The sequence below is a fragment of the Enhydra lutris genome, unplaced genomic scaffold (genome assembly GCF_002288905.1).
Source record: "Enhydra lutris kenyoni isolate GAN:26980312 unplaced genomic scaffold, ASM228890v2 scaffoldscaffold24, whole genome shotgun sequence".
Classification (NCBI taxonomy): domain Eukaryota; kingdom Metazoa; phylum Chordata; class Mammalia; order Carnivora; family Mustelidae; genus Enhydra; species Enhydra lutris.
The window spans coordinates 20,553,138-20,572,582 of record NW_019154108.1 but is presented as its reverse complement, the minus strand read 5'-3'; the positions used below and the strand labels follow the sequence as shown (position 1 = coordinate 20,572,582).

Here is a 19,445-nt window from a genome sequence, read left to right as displayed (position 1 = left end):
AGTCGGTTGCCTACTATGCTGAAATGTAAGTACCTGGCACATGGTGGGCTTTTAATAAGTGCTGAAAGCTTTTCATTTCTCACTAGTCCTTTTTAATATTATTCTCCATTCTAGTGAGCATTCAGAGCAATTCCTTTTAACTCTCTTGGTTCCTAGGAGACCAGTGGCTTTCCAAGGATGCAATATAATATTAAGAGCGAGCAAGAAGTCTAGAAATGGAACAGGGCTCCGTGAGCTAGCTGTGTTGCAATGAGAAAGTTACCTAATCTCCCTGAGTCTGTTTCTTCACTGCTGTTGTAAGGATTGAACAAGTTAATATAATTCAAGTATGTGGATCTAGTGTCTGGCAAATAAGAAGCACTATATAAGAGTTTATTGCTACTGTCATTATTCATTCTCTGCTTGAGATTGAAATTGCCCTCCTAAACTTCATCCAGGCTTTTAACTGAGAACTTTTTCTTCCCATTGTACATACAAACTTCTTAAAACACATTCTTTTCTGTTCTAGGCTTGTACCCTTTAAGCTTATTTTTTCCCTTACCTCTTTTTTTTTTTTAATTCTCCAAAGTTCTGTAAATACTATTTTTCAGTAACAGTGCCCTGTAGGGTACTATAATACTGCCATCCTTTGTTATATCCAGGAATTTTCTGGTTTTATCAATTATTGGCTTAAATATTAACATTATAACAACTATGTTTGGCAAATCTCTAGCCTTGATCCAACTGCAATTTATCCACAGTAAATTGCACAGATGGCTTTCTTTTTCCCTCAAATAACATGAAATTAGATGTTTGTTTTGGCAGTTCTTGTGTGGCCTTATTTAACCTCAGACCATAGCCACTTTAGCGCTTCTGTTAGTGTGTTTTTAGTACTTAGGTTGAGGTTACTTTTCAGATTAATTTAGATGACAAAATGACATGAATTTAGGCCACCAAATGCAGAACCGTTTTAGATCTGCGCTTCCTGACCTGATACTTGTCTCCCAGCGTTTTTCCTGTTACTGTAAACTACCCAACTGTTATAAGTAAAAACTGTTAAGGTAGAGCTTAAACATTACAAATAAACTTTAAAAGAGTTGGTAAGCACAGTTTCTTTTACCTAGTAGAATCATACCTAATAACCACTTTTTTAACCTTGATTTCGTGAGAGCACAGTTCAAAAAACACAGTAGATTAGTCCTTATCGTTCAAACCAAGGGAAATGTAACTTCCTTATAGATTTCTTGATTTATGTAAGATTTCTTAGAATTACTTTTTCCCCCCCAATGTTACTTTCTTTGAACATTTTTTGTTGTGGTAAAAATATAAATATATATATATATTTTTTTTTTCTTCTTACCATTTCAACCATTTTTAATTTTTTAAAAAAGATTTTATTTGTTTATTTGACAGAGAGAGACACAGTGAGAGAGGGAACTCAAGCAGGGGGAGTGGGAGAGAGAGAAGCAGGCTTCCCCATGAACAGGGAGCCCGATGCTGGGCTCAATCCCATGACCCTGGGATCATGACCTGAGCCAAAGGCAGACGCTTGATGACTGAGCCACCCAGGTGCCCGCATTTTAACCATTTTTAAGTGGACATTTCTATGGTATTAAGTATATTCACCATGTTGTGCAACCATTACCATCTCCAGAACTTTTTCGTATTCCGCATTTGAAACTCTGTACCTAATGTTTTCTTTTTGACTGTTCATCAGAAAGTAATTCTGGGGGTGCCTGGGTGGCTCAGTGGGTTAAGCCTCTGCCTTCTACTCAGGTCATGATCCTAGGGTCCTGGAATCAAGCCCCACATCAGGCTCCCTGCTCAGCGGGGAGCCTGCTTCTCCCTTTGCCCCTCTCTGCCTGTCTCTCTCTCTCTCTCTCAAACAAATAAATTAAATCTTTAAAAAAAGAAGAGAGAGTAATTTTGTAAATAAAGTACTTAAAAAGTGGTACTAATGGCTGGGAGGAGGGAAGTTACAAATTTATGTCTTTTGTTGTGTGAATGAGTGTGGGACTATCTTTTGTTAACAAGTGTTCCTTGGCCTGTACTTTTAGAGCATCCTAAACTTTGTCCAAATGGCATAAATTCTTGAGTATCCTCTTGTAATATTTTATTATCACACTCTGATATTCTGTATAGGATTTTAACTCAGTAGAATAAAGTTTTTCTGTTTGATTAGGTATAACTTACAGATGAAAAAATTTATTATTTTTTTAAAGATTTTTATTTATTTATTTGACAGAGGGAGATCACAAGTAGGCAGAGAGGCAGACAGAGAGAAAGGGGGAAGCAGGCTCCCCGCTAAGCAGAGAGCCCCATGTGAGGCTCGATCCCAGGACCCCGAGACCATGACCCGAGCTGAAGGCAGCGGCCCAACCCATTGAGGGGTTTTGATAATTGTTTCTATTTGTTTAACTACCACCACAGTCATGACATACTTTTCCATCCTCATGCTCAATGCTTCCTCATGCTCCGTAGCAGTCAGTTCCTTTTCCCTACCTCTGACCCCTGGCAACCACTGTAACCTGCTTTTGGCACTAGTTTTTCCTTTTTAGGGTTTCATATAAATGGTATCATACAGTATGTAGTCTTCTGATTCAGATTCTTTAACATGATGGTTTTGAGATTTTAGCCATGTTGTTGGATATATTGTAGTTACTATTAATTGCTTAGTAGTATTCGGTTGATTTGATAGAACACACTTTGTTTATCTGTTCACCAACTGATAAATATTTGGCTTGTTTCTGGTCGTTGCCTGTCATTAAAAAGACTGCTGTGAAAATTTGCTACGAATGCAAATTTTTATGTGGACATACATTTTCATATATTTCCCAACTAGGAACAGGATTGTTAGGTTATATGAGAAGGATAAATTTAACTTTATAAGAAACTGAAAAACTTCCCTCAAGTGTCTGTAATATTTTGTGTTCCCCACCAGCAATGTATAAGAGTTTTAGTTATGCCACATCTTCTCCAGTACTTGGTATTTTCGGTCTTTTTAATTTTAGCTAATCTAATAGGTATGTAGCGGCATTTTGTTGTGACTTTGACTTTTCCCAATAACCAATGATGTTGAAAATCTGTGTGCTTAGTATATCTCTTTTTTAGTGATGCCTGCTCCACATCTCTTGTCTATTTTAAAATCAGGTCATTTATCCTGATTACTGAGTCATAAGAGTTAAATACTCTGGATATCAGTCCTTTATCACATATATCACGTAGCACAGATATTTTCTCCCCATCTGTGCTTTGCCTTTTAATTAACAATGTCTTATGAAGGCAAATGTTTTAAATTGTGATCAAATCCAGTTTATCCTTTTTTATGATTCCTATCTTTTATATTCTACCTAAAAAATATTTCCCTAGCCCAGGCCACAAAGATTTTCTTCTAGGTGTTTTACAATTTTAGCCTGTTTATTTAGGTCTGTCACTCATTTTATATTAATATTTGTATATAGAATGAGGTAAAGATTGATTTATATTTTTTTCTATGTAGATATCCATCTCTATCCAACACTACTTGTTGAAAAGAATATCCTTTTACTACTGAATTACTTTGGTATCTGTGTAAAATTAGTCAACCATCTATGTGTGGGTCTGTTTCTAGACTATTTTTTCCCCATTGATCTGAATATCTATATGTATACTAATATCACACTGTCTTTAGTGTGATATTAAGTTGTGAAATCAGGCAGTGTAAGTCTTTCAGTGTTGTTTTTTTTCAAAATTGTTTTGGATATTCTGGGTTATTTGCATTTCTTTTTTTTAAGATTTTATTAGAGAGTGCAAGTGTGCACATGAGTGTGCACATGGGAAATGTGCGCATGAGTGGGGGGTGGGGCATGGGGAGAGGAAGAGAGGGAGAAGTGGACTCTCCACTGAGTAGGGACTCCAACATGGGGTTCCAAACAGGATCCTGAGATCATGACCCGAGGCAAAAGTAGATACTTAACCTACTGAGCCATCCAGGTGCCCTGGTTTGCATTTCTCTGTAAATTTTAGAATCGTGGTGTCAGTTTCTACCAGAAAGAGGAGTCTGCTTGGTTTTGTTTTATGCAGTTGTTCTTGCTTTTAGGTAGGCACCTGTTCTACTTAATTTGTATAGGACTCTTTTTATTACCTGAGTTTTGTTTCTGAGTAATAATTATTGTGCTTTGTGGTTCTGAGTCATAGCAATATGAATTACTTGTCCCTCATTCTGGCAATATATTGTGAAGAGACGGTATTACTGTATTACTCTATTACCTCAAGTAGACAGGATATTTGAAGTGTAATATGGCTGTTTATTTGCCACGTAGGCATTGCTCCGGATTTACGCAAACCAGCTGTAGTTCACTTTGTGGTTAGCCCAAAGAAAATGCTGTGGTTTTTGTTTTTATCTGTAATCTTGAATTAGCAGGGCATAAAGTATTTTTATGTCTTGTTCAAAGCTCCCTTATTTGATTATTCTGTTTGTAATTGCTCCTAATATTTTTCTTATCTACATAAGCCTAGGGTTTGAGTTTCATATTTAATTTCAGACAGAAGTGTTTTTGCAAAACCCTAGGAATAGTATAAAGTATTCTAAGCGGTGGTGGTTTAAATAGTAAAGAACTCCTTGCAGTCAAATTAACATTTGAATGATACCTTACGAAGTTTCAAAATTCATCAGCAAGCTGAAAATATATCACTTTTGAATTACTTCAGAGTGTTGTTTAGATGTGTTAAATACGAAACTTAAGCAATAAAAAATCGTATGCATTCTGGGAAATCACAGTTCTTTTGGAATTAACACAGAAAAAGAAGTTAGGAACTTAAAAATGTTAAAAGACAAAATTATTAGGAATTTATGCTAAAAATTGTATATAATATTAAAATCACAGTATGTTCAATTCAGAAGTTGGTAGCTGCATGTGGATTCTAATTATAGTACAAACAGTTGTCTGGGATCCTTTCCTCAGGAAATGAATCATTATGGAGCGCTGAACTTTTTTAAATATCTGAAGGGTTGCAGGCTTCAGTGCTTTTTGTATTCTTTAGCCTACTTTATTATTATTTTTTGTCTTTCCTTTTCTGTTTGACCATGTGTTTAGTGTTCCTGTCCTCTATTCTGTTTCTCTGCTGCTAATGTGCTATGGATTTGGCATATAGATCATTGAGTTTAGTGAGAGGCAGTAGGATAGAGCTGGGTATGGATTGGGAGTATTTCTGCTGAACTTCAAGAATTAAGAATCATAGGAACGTACAGGCATAGGTGGTACAAGTCGTTCAAGGTACGAGGGATCAGACTAGTCTTAGAAACTTTGCCATAGTGATTCTCAGTGGATGTAAGGTTGTGCAACAGTATCCTCAGATTTCGGAAGGAAAGAAAATATGTCTCAAGCATTTTATAACATTCATTTTATTTTTCAAGTGTAAGACAAGAGACATCCTAACCCAGGGCTACCAGAGAAATAACAATACTGATGACACTCTAAAAAACCGAGAAACAAAAACATACCTGAGGACAAGTCCAGGCAACCAACAGCTGAATCAAAATAAAAAGTCAGGAATGGAGAAGCCATTAGAAAAATGGTGTGAGTTGACTCTACTTAAGTAAAATTCTGATACTAGCAACTGTGGGAATTAGGGTTCCAGACCAGAATACAAATGTTACAAACCTTTTAAAATCTTTGTCAAAATATTGAAAATTCTCTTTCTGATGGTTATAAATGTACAGAGATTTTAAAATAGCAAAACTAATATTCAAAATATTAGGGACTTTGAAAATTAAAGTGTTATTTCTTTCCAAAAATTCATTAAGATTGGATAGTCTTGTCTCCTTTGCCTTCATTTCAGTTGTGTAACCTGAGATAACAGCACACATCTTTTCTATGCATCTGTGAATTGTCCTCCTGCTTTCAAAATTTGGATCAGCTGAAAAAATGTTACCCTTTTCCCTCTCCTGAAATACCTCTGGGAATTCCTTTAATGGGAAGTGTTTTGCAGGTATCCTTTCCTTTGTGACCTGGTCACTCTCTGTTGCAACCACTTTCTTCATCTATGTGGATAATTGGGCCCTCCCTCAGTTCCTGTAGATGCACATCTGCTAGTCTCTGGAGTGTCCTTGTGGCCACCTGTCCCTGGCCAGCTGCTCTATGCAGTGTTTATGTTCAGTTCAGATTGCACTTTCAGTGTCCTCATTTTTCTTTTCTTCGCTGAACTTTCATCCTTGTTGGCGAATTTCCTTTTTTGATTATCCATCCTCATAAACTGTCACATTGTCATGTCTGATTATCACTGGCTGACAAGGGGATAACCACATGCTTGCTACGTATGAGCTAAAAACTAGACACACGGTAATCAAGACACTGACTTTGAAAGAAGTGATGCGAGTGATCACTGACCATGATGAGTGTCGGTTATTTATGTAGTGACCTGTGGGTTGAGGAACTGGCACCGAAGTTTGTATTTTATGCACTCACTTGCAGTTAATACACAGTGGTAACTGAATTTAAGTCGTGTTGTTGAGGGTTTATCTAACTAGATTGTAGAAACTCGTATGTAGCGAGGCCAGGCAGGTTGAAGAATGTCTGTAGTAGCATTAGTGGCAAAAATCTTAAGTTGAATGGGAAACGTTGTGAGTGTATTAATCTTCTTCTTATTATTATTTTTTAAAAGATTTTATTTATTTATTTGACAGAGAGAGACACAGAGGGAGAAGCAGGCTTCCCGCAGAGCAGAGACCCTGATGCGGGTCTCAATTCCAGGACCCTGGGATCATGACCCGAGCCGAAGGCAGACGTTTAAGGGCTGAGCCACCCAAGCGCCCCTAAACTTACCATTATTGACAGGGAATCAGTGAATATTGTCTGAAGTTGAAATATATAAGCACAGTGATTCTAATCTCTAATCATAATCATGTAATTAATTTTAGAGGAATCTTTTAGGGACTGTCCCCTAGTGAAAAAAATACAAAGTTCAGCAGGACTTTCTTGTTTCTGTCCTTTTCCGCCAGTAGGTGGGGATCCAGTCGAGTTTTACTGAAGCAACTATCCAACTTAAAGAACCTACTTCTCTGGCTTATGGCCATGTATGCGAGACCAGTAGTATCAACTCTTCTACCCTTTGGGCATTAACATAATTCTCCTGAAGTCTATCTTTATTTCTAACGCCCATACCACTGTCACTGCAGTTTCATCTTCTGTACTCCATTATTCACTTTTGGTACTTAAGAATTTTTTCTTGTTCTTAAGCTCAGCTATGTTTTAAAAATAATTTAATACTGATACAGCAATTCTGTGTATTTGTAATGAATAGGAGGGAAGATTTTTGCATTTGTTTCATTATTATCTGGATTAGAAGTACTCTGTCATGGTCATTCTTTAAAAAAAAAAAAAAAGAATTCCAGGGGACCCTGGTGACCCAGTCAGTTAAGAGTCCGACTCTTGGTTTCACTCAGGTCATGATCTCCGGGTCCTGAGATTGAGCCGCATTAAGCCTGGCAGAGGGCTCTGTGCTCAACAGGAAGTCTGCTTCCCCTCTCCTTCTCCCTCTACCCCTACCCCGACGTGTGCATGCACACACACTCTCTGTCTCTCTCAAATAAATAAATAAATCTTTAACAGAAAATTCTGCTCAAAATAGTATCCCAAATGATAAAATTCCTATTAATAAATATTAAGAAATTTGTGAGACCTAGAGAAGAAAACCAAATTCATAAAAGAAGATCTGAATTAATGTAGTGATATAGTACATTCCTAGATGGGAAGAACCAGTTGGTAATGATGTCAATTCTCCCCAAAGTAGGCTCTTCCAATTAAAATTGCAGTGGAGTTCTAAAGAATATCTAAAGTTATCCAGAGAGCTAAATTTGAAAAAGTAGTTTAAAAATTTTTGAAGAAAAATAATTGGGGGTAGTGAGTTGCTGTCCTAAGTAGGAAGGTATAGTGCAAAGGTAGAATAATTAAGATAATGGTTTGGAGCAGGAACTAGATCTGTAGGGCAGTAGGAATAGGAAATAAGTCTGTCAAGCAGATCGATCTGCAGAACAAAAATGAGGCTACAGGAATGTGTAGACAATTTTGAACTAATAAAGCTGCATTTCAAGCAATTAGGGAGTGGATGGGTTGTTTAAAAAGTGGAATTTAGAAAATTGGCTGTTTTGGGGGGGCAAACACAGCTATATCCCTATTTTACATCATAAAGGAAATTAGATTCCAGATGCAGTAAATCTCTAGACAAAATAAGGGTGCTCTTTTCAGAGGCTCAAGGTAGCCTTCTTAACCGTGCCTGAAATCTAGAAACCATAAAGGAAGAAACTTACAGACTTAACTACATATTTAAAGTAAAAAGCACCAAAACAAAGTTAAAAGATAAAAGACAGGAAAAATATTTTTACTGTATATAACAAACACAATGTATAGAGAATGTCTTGGCCAATAAGACAACCAATAGAGAATGGACAAAATATATAAACAGACATTTCAAAAAAAATAGCAATGATGAATACAAAAAAAATGTTTATCCTCATTAATAAAACTTGAGTTACCATTTTTTATGCAAGAGATCGGCAAAATATAAATCATTGGTCATCTCCTGTGTTCGAGTATTGCTGGGATGTAAGTTAGTGTCTTCAGTTTGATAGCTATCAGAAATTAAATATCCATACCTGTGACCCCCTGGGTGTATTTCTAGGGATTTAATCTGTAGAAATACAAGCGTATGTGCAAAAGATGTAGGCAAATAGATGTCTGTATAGTGAAAAACTGAGTTCAATCTACATATTCCTCAAGAGAGGAATAAGTGAATTGTAGTGTATCCATACTGTGCAATACTGTGAAGGGCGGGCACTGTGAAGGATAATATGCTCTAGAGTCAGGTCGCCAGGCTTAAATTCTGGATTCGTCCTTTACTAGTTGCATGTCTGGGCTTACTTACCTTCTGTGGGCCTCAGTTTTCTCCTCTGTAAAATAGGGATAATTGAATCTGTTTCAGAGGTGTGATAATGAAATGAACTAAGTACTCGGTAATATTAGCTAATATTAAATGACCACTTTGTGGTTAAAAAACACATTTATAAAATTCTAGCGTGGAAAAACCCCATGGTGATTTAAGTAAACGAATTTTAGAGCAGTGTGTGCATATGGCATGAGCACCTATTTGTAAATAAAATGTAAATTATGTATGTGCCTGTATTTTAATGTATGTGGATAAATTTGGAAGCATAAATGCCAGTCTTAACAGTAGTTACCTTTGAAGAGTGAGATTTGGTGGAATGGAAGCAGATTATCAGATTTTTAAAGAAATATTTTTTAGCATTTTTTTCTTAGGCACGTATTACTTTATAACTAAATTTTTGAAAAGGTTCCCATAGACTTAAGAGTAGTAGAACTTCTGACTAACTTGCATCTTCCTTTTTTAAAAATAACTGCAAGAAGGTTGTGTCCTCTAGATGATGTTTGCTTTCTCTTATTTTCCTCAGTGACTCACTGTAATTTCCCTTGCAGGAACATGCTTACCCAGCTGATGAACTCATGCCTTTAACCTGTAGAGGTCGCGTTAGAGGCCAGGAGCCAAGTCGGGGTGATGTTGATGATGCCTTGGGGAAGTGAGTATTATTAACACGGTGGATGGTGTGGCAGCTCAGGGTTCTGAAGTCATAGACATCCGAGATGCAGCTTACAGTTGTATTTCTGGGGGTTGATTAAATTTCAAGGACTGCTTTAAGTGAGACTTGAAACTCTTTTATTTCCTTCTGTTATTTTTTATAAAAAATCAGTTTACCTCTTAGATCAGTGAAAAGTTGCTAAGATGAATATAACTTTCGAAATGTATATAAAGTCATCGACACATTATAAAGTGTTCATAGTTTAATATGTTTTATTTTTTAATTATTTGAGAGAGAGAGAGAGAGAGAGTATAAGTGGTGGGAGGGTGGGCAGAGGGAGAGGGAGAAGCAGACTCCCTGCTGAACAGGGAGCCCAACGTAGGACTTAATCGCAGGATCCCAGGATCATGACCTGAGCTGAAGGCAGATGCTTAACTGACTGAGCCACCCAGGCACCTTGATGGTTTAATATTTTGATGGTTTAATATTTTTATTTGCTTTAAAAGAGAGTTAATGAACATTTCTATTCATTTTGAAAGATACGTAGATACACTGAATATTAAATGTAATGTTTAAGCCTTTTTGGGTGCCTTCGGTGCTTTATAGGTAACATCGTACTATAGATGCCTGGAAGTACTAGCTAATAGAAACTGCCAGTCGATAAGGCATGGATATATCTGCTTATACATTCATGGATAAAATATTCAGACTTCTAATGGTTTGTATCTCATTATACTTGTTTCTTAGATTTTCCCTGACACTGATTGATTCTTTGGACACTCTTGTGGTAGGTTTGAATCCTCTTGAATTTACTTATTTTATAAATTTCATAATTTGCACACTCAAAATATTACGAATACAGTCATGATGCATTAAGTCTGAAATAGAAGTTTTCAGAATTTAAAGTGTTCTGAGCTTTGCTTCTAAATAGCTCTTTCAGAGTATTGAGTTGATTATGTCATGTAAATATCAAGTGAAAGTATGTAAAAGTCATGGAGGTATTAAAATAATTTATAGGTATGTTAGCTTATGTGATGGCACTTTTAATCAGGAAGGTTGTTTCCCCATTATACAAGGAGGTTGAAGCTATTGGAAGAAATTAATTCTAGAAAATACCACTGATATTCTTGATCCAGAATGGCATGCCACAATGATACTGAAGTTGTTAAACTAGAATTCTTATGTTCATAAAAAAATTTAATTTTTTTCCCACCAGTGATTTTTAGCACCAAGTGTTCATTTCTTGGCAACCCTTTTTGACCTCATGGGATAAAAATCATTTTAATTAATTCTGGTTGGGATGGTTTGTAATGGCAGAGGAGAAAGATTGAGTTCCAGATGTCATAATTTCTAAATACAGTATCTAATTTTCTACTTTGAGATCGCTTACAATATAACAGTAGGCTTGTTTCAGGATTTTCCTTAAGACCTAATTCTCAACTTTGAGTTAAATGTCTTGAGGATTGATTAATATTTTAAAAAACAAAACAAAAAAATCTTTGGGATGGCAGGAACTTTTCAGAACCAAGCTTTTCTTTCCAATATTGTTTGTACGTTCTTTTTTCAGTGGGCATTCTCTTTTTCTTTTCTTTTCCTTTCCTATTCTCTTCTCCCTTTCACTTCCCTTCTCATCCCTCCTTCCTTCTATACCAGCACCTTAGGAGGCTGGCCTCTGAAGTTTTAAAGAATATCCCTTCTCGTGAATTACTCTGATTTAATTATTCTGGAGCAGGGCTTTATTACTATTTACACTCCTAAAGCTTCCCTTCGTTTATAAAATGCAGCCATGGTTGAGAAGATTTTTGTTGTGAAGCCTGCATGGGTTACAACTTTTACAGTTGGGTCAGGGTTTCAAAAGTTGTGACTTTATTTCTCAGAGATTAAAGAAATGTGCGAACTGTATTATCATGATTATGAGAATGAGAATATTTATATGCCTTATTTTTGGTTTAGTGGTCCTATGTGTTCTGCTGTAACAGGGCTTCCTCTCCAAATAAAAGGCAAAGGTAAACAAGATATCCTGGGAGGCACAGATTGCCACCCTGGAAGAAGCCAAGTGGTGTCCTTGTAACTGTAACTAGGTCATACTTCTCAGGTCTACCTTGATGTGGGCGAAGTAAGTGAGGAGCAGTAGCTGTGTGTTAGGAAGGATCACAGCTGAACTTAACTTTGTCTCTTGTTCTGTCAGCTTGGCTTTATCTTTCCATATAGCAAATTCCCCATCATTTCTCTGTCAGTGGATTTTCTTGAACATGGATCTCAGATATCATGTGCTTTAAAAAATCTTAACAGAAATGAAGGAGAAAAGGTAGTATCAGGCTGCATAACTTTCCTAAATTTAGAAATCTGTTGGCTTCTAATTGAGGAGCCATTCATTATTACAAAGGTTCTGTCTTTCATGTTATACCAGTTGTATACTTTGGCTTTAATTTGCAAAATATCCCAGGATCGGCAGCAGCAGCAGCACCTGACAACTTGTTAGAAATGGAAAATTCTAGCACCTCATCCCAGACATACTGTATCAGACAGTCTGGAAGTGAGGCCCAGCAGTCTGTTTTTTAACAAGCTTCCAGATGATTCTGATATATGCTAAAGTTTGAGAAATACTGTATAATGATGCACTACTTTTTAAACTTCAATGTATTACAAGTCACCTAGGGGTCTTGCTAAAATGCAGATTCTGATTCAATAGACTGAAGGTAGGGTCCAAGAATCTGTGTTTCTAATAAGCTGCCACTTGGTGGTGCTGTTCGTGCTGGTTAGCAGGCCATACTCTCAGTACTGTGTGGTATAAACTTGAGTTCAATAAGAAGTGATCACATAATACCGATGTGTGCAACCTCGGTCAAATCATTTAACTTCTCTGGGCTCCTGTTTTCACCTTAGAAGGGCCTAAATTAGGTATCTAAGTTTCCTATTAACTATAACATGTTATTTCTTACTTATCTTTGGTTCAGATTCAGATAAATAACTCCTCTATTTGTTGAATTACCCTCAGGAGGAGTTAAGAAAGATAGATAAAAATCTTACATTTAAAAAATGATACTTAAAAGTGAATTGGGGTAAATGGGAGGGGGAAAAGAAGCACGAGAGACTGTGGACTATGAGAAACAAACTGAGGGTTTGGGAGGAGAGGGGTGTGGGGAGATGGGTGAGCCTGCTGCTGGGTATTGAGGAGGGCACTTATTGCATGGAGCACTGGGTGTGGTACATAAACAATGAATCTTGGAACACTGAAAAAAATACTTTATAAACTCTTTAAATTTTAGTCTCTTCAAGTAGGAATAACCTAAGTAACTTACTACATACCATCATAACTTTGAAAGATAAGAATTCATTTTGAATTTTTATTACTATTTGAAATATTTTTTTAAATTGAATTTTCTATCTAGTTTAAACAGAAAATTAGTTGAGAAAATTTTTTCCTACATTTAAAAGGAATTGTTTTGGTACATTTTAGTAATACACTTAATAATATTTCTGATTTACCTTACCTTTACATTGTGATTATTTTATTTGACTTATTTGAAAATATTAATAGAACGTATCATGTGTGATCTTTATAGTCTACGTTACCATGTAATCTGTAGAAAGATAGATACCAATACAAATTAAAGATGATGAGGAAAGAAGAGACCTGAATTCCTCTTTGTTATCAGCTAAGAGCTTAAAGAGTTCTTTAAGTAATAGAGCAGTTGGAATGAATTTTCTAACTAATTATGGACAAAGAGAATTCTTTCCACTTTTAATCTCCTTTGAAACAAATAACATTGGTATAATTCTTGGGAATAATTCTCAGGAGATAGACCTAGGAAGAAGAGTAAGATTAACAAAATGATACTAAAAAGTGTATGTGTGGATGAGTGGGGAGTAGCACAGTTGTGTTTCATTCTAAAAGTGATTCAGGGCTATTTGCATCTGCACTTGTTGCTACAGAATTTATGTGGATTTAGAAGTTGATAAGGAGGAGGGTTTTTTTTATTATTTTTAATTTTTTTTACAATTTTATTTATTTGTCAGAGAGCTTGCACAAGCAGGGGGAGTGGCAGGCAGAGGGAGAAGCAGGCTCCCCACTGAGCAAAGAGCCCAGTGTGGGACTGGATCCCAGGACCCTGGGATCATGACCTGAGCCAAAAGCAGACGCTTAACTGATACAGCCACCCAGGTGTCCCAAGTGGTTTAAAGGCAGGCTTGATAGTATATTTTACACAGAACTTATCCTGACTTTTACTTTCATTTGAATTTTTATCAAATATTCTTTTTTTTTTATTAAAAGATTTTATTTATTTATTTGACAGACAGAGATCACAAGTAGGCAGAGAGGCAGGCAGAGAGAGAAGGGGAAGCAGGCTCCCCGCTGAGCAGAGAGCCCGATGTGGGGCTCAAACCCAGGACCCTGGGATCATGACCTGAGCCGAAGGCAGAGGCTTTAACCCACTGAGCCACCCAGGTGCCCCTTAGTCAAATATTCTTATGGAATGTTTTATACCTAAATTAGAATTTTTAATGAAGGAAATAAAGTGAAAGGCACTCTGAAATATTATCAAATAGAAAGATTAAACAAGCAAGAAAAGGAGAACTACTTTTAATGGATCGGGGGTCTAAATACCGGGTAATTGTGTAGTTGTTATCGAACAACCTATCACAGCCACTAACCCAGGAAATGAGCAGGTAAGGCCCGGCACACTGCCTCAGCCAGCTGCTCTCTCCCTGGGAATGCCAAGAGAGCTGGACAAATGAGAAGCAGAGTTCCTGGCTGGTTGTGCCAACACTGTTGTTGAAGAGACTCAGATAAACTTGTGGCAAGAGAAGCCAATAACTCAAGAGAAGAAGGTTTGGAAAAGAGAAGGGAGAGATTTCTTTTGGGGCCTGGCAGCTGGGGAGGCAGCAGGCACAGGCCTTAATACAGACCTCTCCACAGACAAGGTGGATACCTAGAGTTTTAGAAGGCGAGATTGAGGGTGGGGGTACATGCAAGAGAGCAGACAGGGCGCGTGTGATTGCGGGCGGAGATTGGTAGGTGTTCATCCCGTGATCAGGGGCAGGGAAGGGATGTGTAGGCTGTGGTCTTCTAGGCATTCCATTGATATCAGGACTTTTCTGGTCTGGCGGTTGGAATGTTCTGGTCACTGCAAAATGTCTTGTCAGTGACTCAGGAAAGTGTGATGAGCAATAAGCACAATGGGTTGTAGCTAGAGCATGAGTTAAGTGGTCTTGTTTATTTCTGGTTTTAGCTGTTGGGCTTAATAGTTGAGCAAGAGAGCTCTCTGACACAACCTCGATTTTGACTGAAAAATCAAAGCAACTATGTAATGCATTGGCCCCTTCACGGAACTGATCACAAGATTCCATAGGATTGTTAACCTAGTTAGGATTCTAGACCCTCATGGTGATAATGATAATAGTAATGATGTTAAGCACTTACTAAGTCAGGCACTCGACTGAAAATACTTTACATATATTACCTCATTTAAGAGGGCAATCCTGTAGGAGTAGATATTTCTTTTTTTTTAATTTTTTAAAATTTTTTTGATATTTCTTCTTATGGTTGAAGGAAGAGGCTCAGAGATGGAAGTCACTTGACCAAGATTACTCAGGTAGTGAGTGAAAGAACTCAGGTAGTGAGTTCAAAACAGGGCTTGCTCTTGATTACAACATTAAACTCCTTTTTAGTTAGGGGTCAGGGTATCCACGCGTGAGGAATGCGGGTGGTATGTGGTTTAGGATTAGTCAGTCATTCTCTGAAGGGTGTGCTCTCTTTTGAAAACAAGCAACCTTTAAAATGATGATTGGTGGGGCGCCTGGGTGGCTCAGTGGGTTAAAGCCTCTGCCTTCAACTCAGGTCATGATCCCAGAGTCCTGGGATCGAGCCCCACGTCGGGCTCTCTGGGCATCAGGGAGCCTGCTTCCCCTTCTCTCTCTCTCTGCCTGCCTCTCTGCCTACTTGTGATCTCTGTCTGTCAAATAAATAAATAAAATCTTTAAAAAAAAAAATGATGATTGGTGAATAGGATGGTTTTTGTGTTATTTTGGCTTGGAAACCAAATCCTGGTAGAGCTCATCTCATGTAGCTCTAGGTCATGGGTAATATATTAAGAAACCAGTTAACAGTTCTGATGATGTTTGTTTTAAAGTCTTAATGATTTCTGTGTATCTAAAAGAGAAATATATAAAGATTTCTTATAATGTAGGCATTTAATTTTGGTGGGTTTTAGATACCACGTTTTTATCATTGACTTAAGGGAAACATTTTGTATGTGTCACTTTTTAGAGTCTTACTGTATTAACTTTTAGCATTTCATTCTAATGCTATTTCTCTTTGACTTGATAGAACTTTATTTTCATAATTTTCTTCTCCTAGGTATTAAATAAAACTAAAGAATTTGAAGATGCGGTGAGAAAAGTTTTAAGAGATGTTAATTTAGATAATGATGTAGTTGTATCAGTCTTTGAAACAAACATCAGAGTTCTTGGGTAAGTATGTAAGACACTAAAGCTATAATTTTAATAACAGAAAAGCCAAGGTCTACTGTATATTTCTTGATGGTAATAAAGCAAGATATTTCTAATGTTTAAAAGATAGAAGTTGGGATATTATGAAACAGGCTCTGGGATGACTGCATTATATTAGGCACAGACAGCTGCAAACTTTGGAAATAGTTGCAGACTCTTCCCCTCCCCCCATGTTAAAAAAGGATTAGAGGTTGAACATTTGCATATCAGCTATAGCTCAGGTTTTTCACTAGTATCGTAGTTTGCTAATCTTAGCCAGCACCCCTTCAGGCCAAATGAAATTAAATGTATAATACTACCACTCAACTCAACAGTTTGAAATGTTTTTAGAACATTTAAAAGTATTGAATTACAGGATTTATTAATTCAAGTTTCAGCATTATTAAATTTTTATATTTAATGGTTAGTTTTATGTTGTAACACATTTCCTTTTGACAGGTAAAGTGAGTCTCTCCATTTAGGAAATATTTATGTAGCTTTTTACAGAGTTTGTTAGTCTTTTTCAGTTTAGGAAGTATTTATGTAGCTTTTCACAGAGTTTGTTAATCTATTATATTTAATACAGAATTGGGGAGGGTTTTTTAATGCTATACTATAAGAGTTAAAGGTTACATGATATATCATTAAGTTAAATTTTAAAGTTGGTAGAATCAAAAGTTGTCAAGTCTTTTGTTTTTAAGGGTCTTCTTTATTTTAAGAAATTTTAAGGTATTTGAGAATGCCAAATACTTCACAGCAGATAGAACATTTAAAACTTTTTTGTATTGTCTGTGTTTTGTCATAAAATGAGTGGCCAGAGTTAGGTGTAAAAAAGATGATGTTCTGAGGTCTTTCCTTATGTGTGCTAAATTGTCGATAACAAGATACCCACATCTTTTTAGGTGGCGACTTTTAAGTATCTGTAAGAAGTGGATAATGGTTCATCTCTGTGCTTGTAGGGGTCTTTTGGGTGGACACTCACTGGCAATCATGCTGAAAGAAAAAGGGGAGCACATGCAGTGGTACAATGATGAACTTCTCCAAATGGCCAAGCAATTGGGTTACAAACTTTTACCAGCTTTCAATACTACCAGTGGCCTTCCTTATCCAAGAGTAAGTAATTCTGAAAAATATGGCAGCCTTTATATTCTTCCTTTGTGGTCTTAAAAAAAATGAATTTTTGTAACTGGAGCCATTGTTCATCACGTGCTTAAGGCTGAAGAAAAATACTTCATAGCTATATAAAACATTTATATTGACATTTCAGTTTTGCATTTGAGTGATATGAGAGTTTAGATTCGTTTAAGACTTTTATGTGTCACCGTGTAACAGATTAGATTATGCTGCAGAAGGAAGAAACAGATGCCAGACTAGAATTTGGGCACAGAATTACTTGTGCGGAAGATACATTTGAAAGTGAGAGTGGGTGTTGGCTCTCCAGAAGAGAGGATATGGAGAGAACATAGGACAGAGGGGAATGAGGAGGGGTGCCTGCGTGGCTCAGTGGGTTAAACCCTAAGCCTTCGGCTCAGGTCATGATCCTAGGGTCCTGGGATAGAGCCCCGCATCAGGCTCTCTGCTCAGCGGGGAGCCTGCTTCCTTTCCCCTCTCTGCCTGCCTCTCTGCCTACTTGTGATCTCTGTCTGTCAAATAAATAAAATCTTAAAAAAAAAATTAAATTAAATTAAAAAAAAGAAGGGAATGAGGAAGTAGAGCAATGGAAAGGAGGGGGTTCAGAGACTCTGGAGGAACCACACAGTGGTAGCCTTGTTTTGATGAAATTTAGGTACTTAAGAAAACACCTAAGACAAAAGGAGGTGTTTTAGAAAACAATTGGAGAATTAGATGCAAACAGACCCTTAAAGGGTGTAATGTGAGAGAATAAAGGGGAGGGAAGGGTTCAAACTAGGTGAAAACACAGGAATCATTCATTTTGAGATTTTTTTTTTTTTTAAAGATTTTATTTATTTATTTGACAGAGAGAGATCACAAGCAGGCAGAGAGGCAGGCAGAGAGAGAGGAAGGGAAGCAGGTACTCCCTGCTGAGCAGAGAGCCTGATGCGGGGCTCAATCCCAGGACCCCGGGATCATGACCTGAGCCAAAGGCAGAGGCTTTAACCCCCTGAGCCACCCAGGCGCCCCTGTACAGAGTATCTTTTAACTTTCAGAATTTATTATGGTTTGGCAATAGACTTTCTGCCGTGCTCTCAGAACCTCACATCCCAATAAAATGAGTGTTCCATTTCAGCCAGAAGAATCTAATAGTGTCCCCCGCCCAAACACCTAAGGTCATCTTTTCCTTTGTTTTTTTCTATTTCCATGCTGTTAGGCCTTTCATCTCTATTACCTGGAATAACTTTTCTCTCCCAATATAAATCAAGTAAGACTCACTTTCACCATCAAGAAACCTTTGACTAGAGAGCATAATGTAGAGCAGTGCTTTTCAAACTGGAGGCATAATACTTTACCCACCAATTTAGTGGATCGTGACCAACACTTCTTTTGTTTGTTTAGAGAAACAGACTATTAAATCTCTTATCTAAATTTCTCACTTTTGATATTTTGAATAGCTCTTCTGCAAACATCTTTGTACAGATCTTTTTACTTCTTCCATAGGGTAAGTTACTAGGAGAGGAAATAGTAAGTCCCAGAAATAGGGAATTTTTTTTTTTTAAGATTTATTTATTTATTTGAAAGAGCGAGAGATCACAAGTAGGCAGAGAGGCAGGCAGAGAGAGAGGGGGAAGCAGGCTTCCCGCTGAGCAGAGCCCAACGCGGGGCTCGATCCCAGGACCCCGAGATCACGACCTGAGCTGAAGGCAGAGGTTTAACACGCTGAGCCACCCAGGCGCCCCAAATAGGGAATGTGTTTTAAGGCTTTGGGTACTTATTGCCCAGTTGTTCTGCAGAAGGGTTCCACTTTTATAGTTACTCAGTGTTTTATAAAAGTGTATGTGTCCTTGTACTGTTGCCAACAGTGTGTATTGTTATTATTTTCCCAATTGGATGAGAAAAAATGCTGTCTTGTTTTAATTGGAATTTCTTTGCTTTTTGGTGTGGTTAAACTTGTTTGTTGATCTTTTTATTTTCTTAGCATACTAAAATTAAAAACAAAGTTATTTCAAATAACCCAGGTGTTTTTTTAATTGAATTTACTTTTTTTTTTTTTTTTTAAGATTTTTTAAATTTATTTGTTTGACAGACAGAGATCACAAGTAGGCAGAGAGGCAGGCAGAGAGAGAGGAGGAAGCAGGCTCCCCGCCCAGCAGAGAGTCCGATGCGGGGCTTGATCCCAGGACCCTGGGATCATGACCTGAGCTGAAGGCAGAGTCTTTAACCCACTGAGCCACCCAGGCGCCCTTGAACTTACTTTTTTTTTTTTTTAATCTTTTTTTTTTTTTTT

The 19,445-nt window shown here is 37.2% G+C and overlaps 1 protein-coding gene across 5 annotated transcripts in view; it reads left to right on the top strand.

Moving 5' to 3' along the window:
- LOC111150866 (ER degradation enhancing alpha-mannosidase like protein 3) overlaps window positions 1–19,445 on the top strand; it is a 66,189-nt gene that overhangs the window by 9,084 nt on the left and 37,660 nt on the right. For all 5 annotated transcript variants that reach the window (XM_022508514.1, XM_022508509.1, XM_022508512.1 and 2 more), the window contains exons 3-6: window positions 9,450–9,550; window positions 10,298–10,337; window positions 15,912–16,024; window positions 17,002–17,155. In XM_022508514.1, the coding sequence (XP_022364222.1) occupies window positions 9,450–9,550; window positions 10,298–10,337; window positions 15,912–16,024; window positions 17,002–17,155 (408 nt within the window). The remainder of the gene's footprint in view (window positions 1–9,449; window positions 9,551–10,297; window positions 10,338–15,911; window positions 16,025–17,001; window positions 17,156–19,445) is intronic.